General features: G+C 38.2%; 1 protein-coding gene across 6 annotated transcripts in view; it reads left to right on the top strand.

The window, feature by feature from the left end:
• HEPH (hephaestin) overlaps positions 1-12,325 on the top strand; it is a 95,448-nt gene extending 83,123 nt beyond the window's left edge. For 4 of the 6 annotated variants that reach the window (XM_055338424.1, XM_055338421.1, XM_055338425.1 and 1 more), the window contains 6 exons: positions 1,750-1,856; positions 2,591-2,816; positions 5,490-5,629; positions 6,574-6,736; positions 9,489-9,533; positions 11,812-12,325. In XM_055338424.1, the coding sequence (XP_055194399.1) occupies positions 1,750-1,856; positions 2,591-2,816; positions 5,490-5,629; positions 6,574-6,736; positions 9,489-9,533; positions 11,812-12,044 (914 nt within the window). In that variant the 3' untranslated portion in view covers positions 12,045-12,325. The remainder of the gene's footprint in view (positions 1-1,749; positions 1,857-2,590; positions 2,817-5,489; positions 5,630-6,573; positions 6,737-9,488; positions 9,534-11,811) is intronic. The other 2 variants (XM_055338426.1, XM_055338423.1) reach the window with 1 other exon arrangement.
• The last annotated feature ends 543 nt before the right edge of the window (positions 12,326-12,868 follow it).

Below are 12,868 nucleotides of genomic sequence, written 5' to 3'. Positions count from 1 at the left end.
AATTGAATTTGTATAAAATACTAAAAATGGGTGAATCTATAGAGACATAAAGTAGATTAGGGTTGTCCAAAGATTGGGTGAGTGGGTGATTAGAGAATGATGGCTAAAGAGTGAAGATATTTTATTTTTTAGTGGTAATGATCTTTCAAAAATTGATTGTGATGATTTTAAAAATCCTGTGAATATGCTAAAACTCATTGAATTGTACACTTTTAATGTGTGAGCTGCGTGGTATGAAAAGTATATCTCAAAACTGTTATAAAAATTAATATGGCATCAGTTAGAAGACAATTAGGAAAGGACAAAATTTGGAGGCAGAGAAACATGTTAGGAGGTTTTGTAATAGTCCCTTTGAGAAAATAAGGGCATATACTAGAGTAGTATTATTGGGAATTGGAAAGAGGAGAGCATGGCAATGCAATATATTGTAGAGGTATTGTCGCGGCCCGCGCGAGAAGGTCCGGATTCAGGAACCGAGGGCAAGGGGATGAGAAAGAAACAAGAGACTAAAATTTCATGGGATAGGAGGTTCCATGCAGCTGATGGCTGCAATGGACAAGCTTTATTTTTGCATGTAGAGTTTATATAGCCTCCGTAAGCAGGCAGCTTATTTCTTTAAGGAGAAGTACATCTCACGCACAAACATACATTGTTTTTAAAAACTAACACCTGTTATTTGTTTAGGCAATAGAGCATGAAGGCCACATATAGACTAAACAGTGAGGTTTGTTTATTAAATAATGTCTGCCAAGGCGGTCATGTGTCAGGCCACCTTCTTGCTTACTTTATGGGAACTTGTCTCGATAACATTTTAAAGGAGAAACAAATATGTACATTTACTTCCATAAGGAGGAAGAGCTAGGTGCAGCCCCAGCAGGTTGGCCAGGTATGACAAGGAGCCTTTGCTCAACCCAGAACCCTGCCTCGCGCCGCAGGACTGCGGGTTGGCTAGGGACGACAAGGAGCTTTGGCTCAACTTGGAACCTTGCCTCGCACTGCGGGACCACTCCCAACAAGGTATAATCAGTGGAATTTATTATTTAGTTGCATTTGGAGTGTGCAAACCTGGGAAGACAAAGAAGACTAAAGTTTTGAGTCTGGATAAGTAGGAAGGTTTTGATGTAATTACTAGATACTGGGAGCACAGATTAAGTAAACAGGTTCTTTTTTCAAAGGAGGGAGGTGAATTCAGAAAAAAATCAGTTTTTGATATGTTGTCAGAACAATCTTCAAAAGATGCCCAGTATCTAATTAAAAATTTCAGATCGGAGCTTAATGGCAAGGGAGGTCTGGTTAAGTATTTAAGAGTCTTCAATGTATAAATCATAATTAACACCAGAAGGTAATTAAAAATTTCCATGGGGAGAGTATGAAAAGATAAATAGGGGACTAGACACAGAGCCTTGGGGAAACAGCTGAACGTAGGAGGCAGCAACAGGAAAAGGATAACGAAACAGAGCCAAAAAAAGAAAGGAGGCAGGGCATTATAAGCAGAGAGAAGAGGTTTAGAACCACTTTACCAAAGGATTGGATCTGGGCTTTTACAGATATGGATGGCAGAAGAGAGGCTGAGGGTGTCTCAGGAGGAAGAAAAGCAAAGTCACAAAAATAAAATGGAGACTTGGCATGAAAATAATGGAAAAAGATCTTTAAGATACTGAGGCTTACCCACCACAGGCCCTTGGGGGGCCTGAAAATTGGGAAAAAATTTGATGTGGCCCAACTGGAGATCCCTATTACCCTTCCTAGGTGAGGTTCTCACTTACCAATGGAACATCCCAGAAAGATCTGGCCCAGGGCCCAATGATTCTGCTTGTGTTTCCTGGATCTATTATTCTGCAGTGGATCCCATCAAGGTAAAGACAATATTGGTTTCCTGGAGGTGAGTCTCATAAATGGCAGAGCCCAGTCCTGAAATACTGGATCCCAGAGTTTGGGGAAAACTTCTCAAATATGGGGCTTATTTTAATAGAGGGAGGGATGAAGGGAATAGGTAACACCACATATTTGTCTTAAAGGTTTCCTCTTAGTTTCTTTTTCTTGGATCCTGTAAGTCAGTATGCTCTCATTTAAAAAGTCTAAGATTGGTTGTCAAGAGATTGAAGTTTTAGCCCCAAATTTGGTTCACTTTTGCCTTTGGAGTGACTTTAGATGAGTCATTATCTCCCTGTTTACTCATCTGAAAAATGAATTTATTTACCTAGCCAACTCTTCACAGCCAGTTGTCAGCAATCATTTATTGAAAGACTACTATATTTTAGACATTTTACCTGGTGTTTTAGATGATAAAGATAATATATATATATTCAAAGAGAGAGAGAGAGAGAGAGCTATATAATAGAAAGGGCTATGGGAGATGTATGAGAAAGTGATTACTTCTCCTTGGAGGAGATGATAAAAGGGTACCTGGGGAAGGCACCACAATGGCATGTGCATGTACTTTATATAGTGGAGATCCTTAAAAATGTAAGACGTTATGAAAAATTACTGAGCAAAGTAGACTTGGATGCCAGCCTGGCACCCTATAAAGCACTGCTATTCAGGAGTAACTCCATGTTGTTTACTATATCCTCCTTCCTCCCATTTTCAGGACATGTATAGTGGCTTGGTTGGACCCTTGACCATCTGCCGAAAGGGCACCCTGGAGCCCTATGGAGGACGGAATGACATGGACCGAGAATTTGCTTTGTTATTCTTGATCTTTGATGAGAACCAGTCTTGGTATCTGGAAGAGAATGTAGCAACCCATGGGCCCCAGGAGCCAGACCATGTTAACCTACAGGATGATACTTTTCTGGAGAGCAATAAAATGCATGGTCTGTAGAAAAGAACCTATCCCTCTTCCAAAGAACTCCCCATAGGTTGCATGGGGGTATATGATAGGCCCATCACTACCTAAGGCAGCATAATTCTTGAAAGGATGGAAGGAAGGTAGTAAGGTGATAAGTGACAAATTAAAAGAAGTGTCTCCTTTTATTGTGCATTTATATACAAAAAAGCAGATAAGTAGTCCACATTGGATCAGGTTGCCCATAAAGTAAGAGGCTAACTCTATAAAGTTATTGTGGTGATACCAGCATATCTTAACACACTAGGAAAGGAAGATGGACATTTATGACCTTCAATGTACCTTGTGAGTTGGCTGCTAATGACTCCTTTGCTTTAAAATCCTGAGTTTAATTTCTCAATATCATGGTATTTCTTTACCACTCTGGATCTGGGATCTACTTTCTCAATAGATTCCAATATAGATAGATGAAGGACAACTTGTCTTTTAGTTGATATTAAAAGCAAAGTTTCAATTTACAAATGGAAGCATTGGAGGAGACAGCCTCATAGAGTAGAATGCTGGATTTATACTACATACAATGAAGAGCTTTTTGATGCATGGATGGATTTGGGAAGAAATTTTACATCCATGCCTTCCTTTGTTTCAGAGATCTGTGTATCATTTCACAAACAAGAGAAAATCTCAAATAAGAGTGAGAACTTAAATATATTGAAATGTATAAAGTGATTTCTCACCATCCTTTCTAGTGCAATATTTCTTTGACCTCAACTGAGAATAAGGTGCAGCTTTGATAGTGACTCCAAAGGAAGTCAAAATTAGTATCTCATTGTCACATAGATTTTAGCTATTTCCCCTTGATGGAGTTGTAAGTGATTCACATTGGAATAGAAGATTCACAAATGACAATGTGAACTTTTTAGCTCCTGTCAAATCAGAGAAATAAGTTTCTCAGGAGTAAAAGGGAATTAGAGCACAATTACACCTTACACATAACCATTTGTTTGGCTAATGCCAATTTTTATCTGTTTATGTCTTCATTCATCCAAACTCTTCAGGTATCAGTCCATCTACTTACTTATCAGGTATTTTGTTTATCACTTTCTGAATGCTGGTACTGGAGACAGAAAGGCAATATTGGGGTCTGAGGGAAAATAAATAATATATCCTTCCCTTCTCTTCCAGATTCCTAGAGCAATTAATTTTTTTAAAAGATAGATATTCTGAAATCAAATATGAGGTTACTAAGAAGGTTAATTAGAAAACTGAATTATTTCTGAAACTAAATGGACTTGCTAATACTGCCCCTGCAGTGGATAGATTTTCTACCCTGACATTGACATAAATAACACCTGCCCTCCCCTTTGCAGGGGTAGAATCTTCTCTATAATGGAGTAGTAAATCCATTTGTATTCTTTTATGTGGTCAGACTGATTTAAGAGACAAAATATTTGGAGGGGGTGGAGTTGAGCAATTTTAGTTCCTTTTTATCAAATTCACAATTTGGTTGGGGTAAACACAGAGACAGGCTACAAATGTTCCTTTCACTATTTCCCCTCTTGGAGTGTAGAATAAAAATTACTTTCCCTCCATGAAAACATGAGGGGAACAAGAATGTGTCCTGGACATAGTCCTGATAATGTGAATTAATATGGCTATAGGTAGTTCATTGTCTTTAGAGCATCGGATGTGGCCTGGGAAGAAACAGATAATGCATTAATATCATTATTAATTCCAAGAACATGACAAATCCTTTTTTAGTTAGGATGTATTATAGGCTAAGATGTCTGCTGGGTGCTATGAAGAATATAAGGAAACTATATTAGTATAGTACATACATTCACTTCTTGCTTACTATGAATCAATAGTCTAGTTGGGGATATGAGCTTCCACAAGTTGAAAGATAAGTAAGTGTAGAAAGGAGTTTCTGATGAGTTCCAAATAGTAGCACAAACAATATTGGAGGGGTTCTGTAGTAGGTGATGCAGGGAATGAAAGGTACTAAAAAGATGAAGGAAGTGTTCTTGGATAAGGTGACTGGGCTTTGAAAAGATGAATGAAAGAAAGCAGTATTTCTAGGGGGAAAGATCAGAAGCATGAGGAAGGACACAAAGAACATGCATATGGGGACATATGGAGTATGGTGAATAAAACACTTTAATTTGAATAAATGTGTTAGATAATGGGAGATGAGTATGGGAAAGTGGTTTGGGATTATATTTGCAAGGACCTTATTGGCTGAAGTAAGGAGCCATGGTCTTGATCTTTTAAGCAGGAGGGAACTATTATAGTGTTTTACACAGTAGAACGACCTGGTCAGATTAGTTATTTAGAAAGACCACTCTGATAACCCCAATGTGTAAGATAGACTCTAGGGAGACAAATGGAATAGAGATCAGAAAAGTTTTTTTAAAATTTTTATTTATTTATGATAGTCACACACAGAGAGAGAGAGAGAGAGAGGCAGAGACATAGGCAGAGGAAGAAGCAGGCTCCATGCACTGGGAGCCCGACATGGGATTCGATCCCGGGTCTCCAGGATCGCGCCCTGGGCCAAAGGCAGGCGCTAAACCGCTGTGCCACCCAGGGATCCCGAGATCAGAAAAGTTAAGAAGTTATTGCTATCATCAGGCATGATAGGGACTTCCTAGTGGAAATGGGGTGTAAAAATGAGAGATATAAGACTTTTTTTTTTTTACAGCCATTAATGGAAAGCTCTACAGCAACCTCAGGGGGCTCACCATGTACCAAGGAGAACGAGTGGCCTGGTATATGCTGGCCATGGGCCAAGATATTGACCTACACACTGTCCACTTCCATGCAGAGAGCTTCCTATATCGGGTGAGCTAGAAAATGGCTGAGTACCTCAAGGGTGATTAGAGGAATGCTTTGAATATCATTAAGGAAGAAGGTAACAGCTTCTTAAGGAACAAGATATTAGTTAAAAGAAGAAAGGTCTTGTACGTGGAGAATTGTGCTGGGGATTCTAGTTTGATCGTGTATTCCAGGGTCAGTTATTTCCCTCTAGTCCTTAACTTTCCCTTCTAGTATAGAAAAAAAATGAGTAGCTCATTTACGGTATAAGTAGATTGAAGAAATCTTTATGTAATTGGATCTCAGACAAGGACTGAAGAGATAGTGAACAATGCTCCTAAGGGCAAGAAAGTTCAGAGTGATTTCTCAGAATCTATGAAATTTCTTAATCCATTATAAGAAGAACTTCAGTTCAGGAGCTACATGGAACAACATGTAGGTTTTGAAAAAGATTTAGTCTTAGGGGAAGAGCACAGAGTTGAAGGCACTGATATAGAATTAAAGATATAGAAGTATGATAAAGGTAATAGCATGGAGGGGAATCTAAATTGAGTTCAGTTTCTAAAGGAAATATTTGATTCCTTCCTAGGAGTCAAGGCTTAAGCCAAATTCCTCAGATTTCAGCCTGCTGAAAAGTATGAGATACTAATTTTAGCTCCCAGAGGAAACCTGAATGTTTTTTTTTATTTTTTATTTTTTTGAAACCTGAATGTTTTTACTTTGAAACACTTTAAGGAAAAGTAGGAAGAGGGTCTCTTTTGTTGATTTAGTTTGTGTGGATGAGTTTATAAGGATGGTGAATAAAGTCAGCTCTTTAAGCTGCTCTAGAGAGCAGTAATCTAATCTATGAATCTATGAATCTTGGAGTCCCATGTCCCTGATTGTGATATTTAAGCTTTTTAGCTTCTATAAACCCTGAGATTATCTCTTTACCCTTCATTTCTTCTCCTTCACCCCCAATCTTTTGGCAGAATGGAGAGAGCTACCGGGCAGATGTGGTGGATCTGTTCCCAGGGACCTTTGAGGTTGTGGAGATGGTAGCCAGCAACCCCGGGACATGGCTGATGCACTGCCATGTTTCTGATCATGTCCATGCTGGCATGGAAACCCTCTTTACTGTCTTGTCCCAAAAAGGTAAGGTCTAACCTCCCAAGACTGGATAACTTCAAGCACTTTATGTAGCCTACAATTAATCCCCAGAAACCAATTGCACCTTTCTTTCAGATCCCAGAAGAACCAGGATATAAGACAGAGGATACCTCACCCAGGTGTTCTCCCAACTAACATTTCTCGTTTTCCATTGTCCCCTTGCTCCTGCCTCCTCCTAATTATTTTGACACCTATTGATTTTACATGGGTTAACCCAACCTGATGGGTCTACATGGATAGACCCATCACTAGGGTCTATGCATTGATTATTAGCATAGATATGCTCCCTTTGAAATATATTTCATTTGACTACAAATTTGTTATTGTAAGATTCATTAGAAGTGCTGTTTCAAGAAATCTGACAAATGAGTCCTTCCTTTAAAAAAAGAATTAATATAATTATAATAGTCATCTCTTAATTGATTTGTTTTGTGGGGCATATGAAAAGGTTCTTTCTGTCTTAGAACAACTTGGTCTAATGCTACGTGGATATACTGGCCTTCAATTACATCTCATCCCAGAAAGAGTTGCTACCAAGGGTGAAAAAACATTTTTGCCTTATATTTTTATATGGAGAGTGAATGGCTGGAGTAATTTATTTACCAACCAATTTTGTTCACCAAGAACATAGAAGGTTCGGCTGCCATGGACTTTGTGTCTTTGGGTCATTAATTGTTTAAGAGCCTCTTGACCTGAGTCTAGGATTTCCAGTCATTTGAACTCTATGAGCAGAAATAGAAAGTTTTAAAATGTCTTTGGGCATTCAAACAAGCTTATCAAACCAGTGTAGAGAATACAACTCTGCTATTTACCCTCAGGGAAGGAGAAACTGTCCATTATGATACCCTGTATCTTAGAAAAATTTTGTTCTCTAGTAACCCATAGTGCTAAAATGTGGCTTCAAATTATTACTCTAGTACTATTCCTTACTACACAGACAGGTTCACAGAATTCTTTGTTGTGTTTTGTCAGTCCTTAGAACCAAAGTCAAGTGATTAATTGATGTGTTGTCGAGATGCTATAGATTCAGGACAACAGATTTTTATCTATGTATAATAACGAGCCATCCAAAATCTAGATGATTTAATAAACTCACAATACATATCATCAGTGAATCTCCATGGAAAAGGACAGCTCATATCTCTGACAATGAGCCAACCCATAAAGCTCAGCTATTTGTGTTTTTGTTTGTTTATACCTCACAAGAGTCTAATTCAATATTGCTCCAACTACATATGTACTAACTGGCCAACCAGAGGGAATAGTTGAAAATGGATAGGGAAGAAAGGACTAATTATTGAAACAAAGTTCCTGATGAGGAAACAGGGGATGAAAACTGGAGCTAAAATGAAAAAGTTAGACTGGAGTAAGTTTTACATTTGTTTGATTATTCAAAGGGGAGAAAAGACAGAAAAGAAAATGATCAATATTTAAATTAGGGTGAGGCGCTTGTCAGAAAGAATATTTCAGTTTTATGGTCTCTGCTTCCGTTGTAAGAGAGGAGACAGAGTCATCTGCTGAGAGTGAAGGATAGTTGGTAGGATTAGGAACTTGAAGATAGTGGGCTAAGGTTTGAAATAACCATTCTGGGAGATAGGAAAACAAAGTTTACTCTGAGTGATGAAAAATAAATTAATTATTGGCAGGCAGCATTGAGGGCTTAAAGTTGGACACAAAGAATACTGATACTTACAATTACATGATTTTTCTCCACCAATATTCAGTAAATCAGAAAACACAGGGAAAGCACAGTTACTGTGGTTTTGGTAGATGATTCTAACATTCTTGGTAAGTTAGTAGTTGAAGTGATAGACCATAGAGTCTAGCCAGACCAGGAATGGGGGAAAAAAAGACAGGATGAAGCTAATAGTTTGGGAAAAAATAGACGGATCCAGGAGCTAGAGATCTTTAAGACGTGAGTATAACTGGTTAAATGGAATAAATAGCAGTAAAGCATTGAAGAAATAGGAGGCTGTTACTAGATTTTATATTTCTGAGATGGAACAGTTCTGAATAACAAGTCCAACTACCATGTTGCCATGGTAGTCTTTGATAGAATAAGAATAGATACAAAAGTTATTGGGAGTTAAAAGATCCTGAAACTATGAAGCTTAAGTGGTGAATGGTGGGAATTGAGGAAGAGGAAGACTAAGCCAGGTACCAAAGACTTCCATGAATGAAAAGAACTACTAGGTAACAGTGACAAAAATGGTTGTGGGTTTTCTAGCCAAATAACATAAGCCTCAAAAGAGATATATATATTTACCAAAAAAAGGAGGAACAATGATCTCAAAGCAGTATTGAGAGGATATAAAAGAAACATAGTCCTCAGAGAAGTGCTCAGCCTCATTAAAGCCAGAACAGAAGAGGAAGAAGTGTTCTGAGAAGAGGTTTAATATGTAGGGATGTAGTTTTTCCAAGGAGCTTTCCTGAATGGAGGGTGGGAATGGATGACAAAGAAATAAGAATGTGGATAGGAAGTATCAAGAAATATTTACATAATGGCAGAGGGATGACTTACGGACTTGTAAGCCTATGTTTTTTGCTTATATTTTTGTCACTACTCAAAATCAAATCCATATACCAATGTTGACTTTGACCATAAGGTAGTTAATTCCAGGTACCTTCATTTTTCTTAGGATACCTCAGAAAATTATTGTAACCAATGCCAATGCCCACAGCAAATCTGTGGATTGGTAGGAAGAATAACAAACTAATGAGCTTATTTTTTTTTCAGAACATATAAGCACTATCACCACCACCACCAAAGAGATTGGAAAAGGTAAGAAGAATAATGCATAAACTGGGTAGTTATATGTAGTATGTACTTGAGGGGAGAAATAGTACCTCTAGAAGATGAGATTCACTAACCAAAAGGTGGACTACAGTACTAGCAAGAAGCATCCTGAGATTTCTAAAAGAAATCTTACAAGCTAAGAACTCAAAGTTCAGCTTCCCTAAGCAGGTTTATTGTCTCTGACCCCTAAAACCAGCCTCTTATGATAAGGAAAACAGCCTCATCTCCAGTTAAAGGTTTGCTATCTTAGCTTCCCATGTAATGTGTGAAGGGGAAGAAAATTCAGTGTTTCACTGGGTTGGACATGAAGGAGCTATAAACAGACATAAATTACAGAGACAGTATGAAACTAGTACACATACCAGTATGCATCAGCTATTTTAATTCTTGCATCTATAGAATACCAAATAATTGACTCTTTGGAACCAACCATTTCTACCCTTCAAAAAAGTAAAAATTCTTGTCCTACCTAAACTAGGTCCAAACAGTGCTTTCACTCTCCCTCATACCATTTGTACCTGGACTGAGAAAGACACAGAAAATTATGAGAGCTAGAAGAGATGTTAGAGATCATCATTTTAGTCTGGAGATTTTTTCAGTTACATTTGCAAAAGTACTAATAATCTCCCAAAGTATCCTATAAATTGTCAACCAGGGGACTAGGGTATGTCTTGGAGGGATTGGGGAAAAGTAAATTAAAGCTGAAAAAGCGGAATGCTGAACATACATATGAGTGTATTTGTATATATACACACATATTTTTGTGTGTATATTTGGATATACATAATACATATCTCTGTGTACATACATACTCATAAACTTTTACTTGTTAGAAAGGTTCTGCAATGGGATAAAACAAATTTCAAAAATTGTTGGTCTAATAAAACCCAGTAATTTTCTACATGAGAAACAGAGATGGAAGGTAATTTGTCCAAGGTCACAAGAAGAGTAACTGGTAGAATGCAGGCTCAGAGCTAGGCTGTTTTTCCAGCTTCCATTTGAACTCATTATATTTCATCTTTTCTCAGTTCTTTAAGATGTTCACTCATCCATTTATATATTTATCAAACATGTGCTGAGTTCCAGGGACACCAAAACAAGTAAGACACACTCATTACTCTCCAGGAGATTTGTGTCTAGAAATGTAATGAGACACAAAAACAATACACTGCTGGTGTACATTGTAAAAGGGGGCAAAAATAAACAGCTATCAGTTATTGCACATTTGGTATCTTCCAGGTGCTATGCTAAATATCCTATAAATGTATTCACTTAAATCTCACAATAAAACTCTTAGATAACTATGGTCTTTCACCATTTATAAAACAGGAGACAAGTCCAGAAGTGAGGGAGATTAGTTCACTTGGCCCAGGCAGGTAAATTGTGGCAATACAAACTAGAAATACTTTGAGAACACAGAAGAAAGGACCAATAATTGACCAGCTAAATTGAAGAAAGGTTTGCAGAGAACTGTATAACATTTAAGATGGGGACAAAAAGATGAAGAGGGTGAAAGAGTGTTCAGAAAGTCTTGGAAAGAGAGTCACATATTCTGGGAAACGAAGAATGAGTTCCTGTGGCTAGTTAGAAAAGAAAACTAGAAAGGTAAGTTAGAGCCTGACTGTGAGAGTTGGAATGTCTACATTGTTTCTGAGCTTTACTTTGTAGGTTAATTGGAAATCAGCAAAAGTCTGTATGCCAGGAGCTAAGACAATCAGATCATTTCACCTAGGAAGATCAATGTGACATCAGTGTTTTATCACGACCCAAAGAAGTGAGACCAGCACAATGAGAGGCAGTTGTTATGGTCTAATAGTCAAATTGAGCATTGATAAGCTAGATGATTGAATCAAACTGCCTCTCTGGAGACTACTCATTACTCCTGATTCTATCCCCTGGAAACACGCATGTCAAATCCAATTCCTTTTACTATTATTTTTATATTACAAGCTTTTATATAATTGAAGAAATACATCAAGGTTCTTTCTACTCTGTTTTAGTTCTTTCCTTGAAGGGGGGGGGGAGGTTGTGTATCCAGACCTCAGTGATTCCTAAGGGCTTTCTCAGCTGTGACATCCTGCCAGACTAATTCTCTGAAACCTATAAATCCATCTTTATCAGCTGGTCTCTTTAGGGATAGGAGCAGTTCCTCTGTTCAGTTTTGATGGAGTTACTTCTTCTTTCCCAGGAGTTGGTTGCAAATGGTATCCCATTATAATACTCTTCAGCTCAGGTTTCCCATTTTTCTCTTATTCCATTTCAGCAACATTCCTCAGAGACATTGGAGAAGGCAATGTCAGGATGCTGGGCATGCGTATTCCCATAAAGAATATTGATATGTTGGCTTCTGTTTTAATTTCTATGAGTGCCATTCTCCTGCTCATTGCTCTGGCTCTTGGTGGTGTGGTCTGGTATCAGCATCGGCAAAGAAAGCTACGACGCAACAGGAGGTCCATCCTGGATGACAGCTTCAAGCTTCTGTCCCTCAAGCAGTAACAGCTAATTCCTGCGACTTCACATCTTGAATTCAGTCCCAGAAGGCCATGCTCTGGCAACTGACCCCACTGTTAAAGGGGCATGGGTAGTAGAGATGCAAAGGAGGGAGTCAAACTCATCTGGGCGTTTCTTCACTTATTTATTTACATGGAAATTATATACTTTCTCGTTCTCTTTTTTTTTCTTCACTTGGGCAGCTGGGGCAAGGGAGTCCCCTCAAATCCTATATCACAAGTTTCAACAGCTGGATTATATCAACCACTGACACTAGTAAGATCTAGAAATTACTAATAACTGATTCTTCTCACAAAGTATATACCAAGGATAAAAATCATTGATTAGATTTCTATTGCTTTTCAGGACCTAGGCAAGTTCACTTTGATCCAAGGCTAAGTGAGCTGTGAAGATATTCCACATCTATACTAAGGACTAAGAAAATGAGCATGATGGAGAATGGGTGGGCTGGGATTTGAAGATCAAAATTTTATTTTGATTTTCCTTGAAAATAAACTATTTTGGAGAAGTGGATAGATGTAATATTGTTGCTATGAGTACCTGCAACCACTGGAGCCAGAAGCTCCTCAGGAAGTCAGTCCCCCAAATTTCTGGGACAGATGTACTAAAGGGAATGTTGGGTATCCTTTCTATATTTTAGGCAAGGAATCCTGTACATTCAAGTATTTGGTAGAAGAGTGAACATGGTGATTTTAATGATCCCTGTGTCCTCTGGGAGTTTGTGACCATGATAGGAACAAATAACACTCACTGGGGGAGTATAATATGGGTCTGCCTATCCTGTTTGTGGAGCCTACACGTTTGTGTTT

The sequence above is a fragment of the Nyctereutes procyonoides genome, unplaced genomic scaffold, assembly GCF_905146905.1.
Source record: "Nyctereutes procyonoides isolate TBG_1078 unplaced genomic scaffold, NYPRO_anot_genome, whole genome shotgun sequence".
Lineage (NCBI taxonomy): Eukaryota > Metazoa > Chordata > Mammalia > Carnivora > Canidae > Nyctereutes > Nyctereutes procyonoides.
This window is presented reverse-complemented; position numbering and strand designations above follow the sequence as displayed.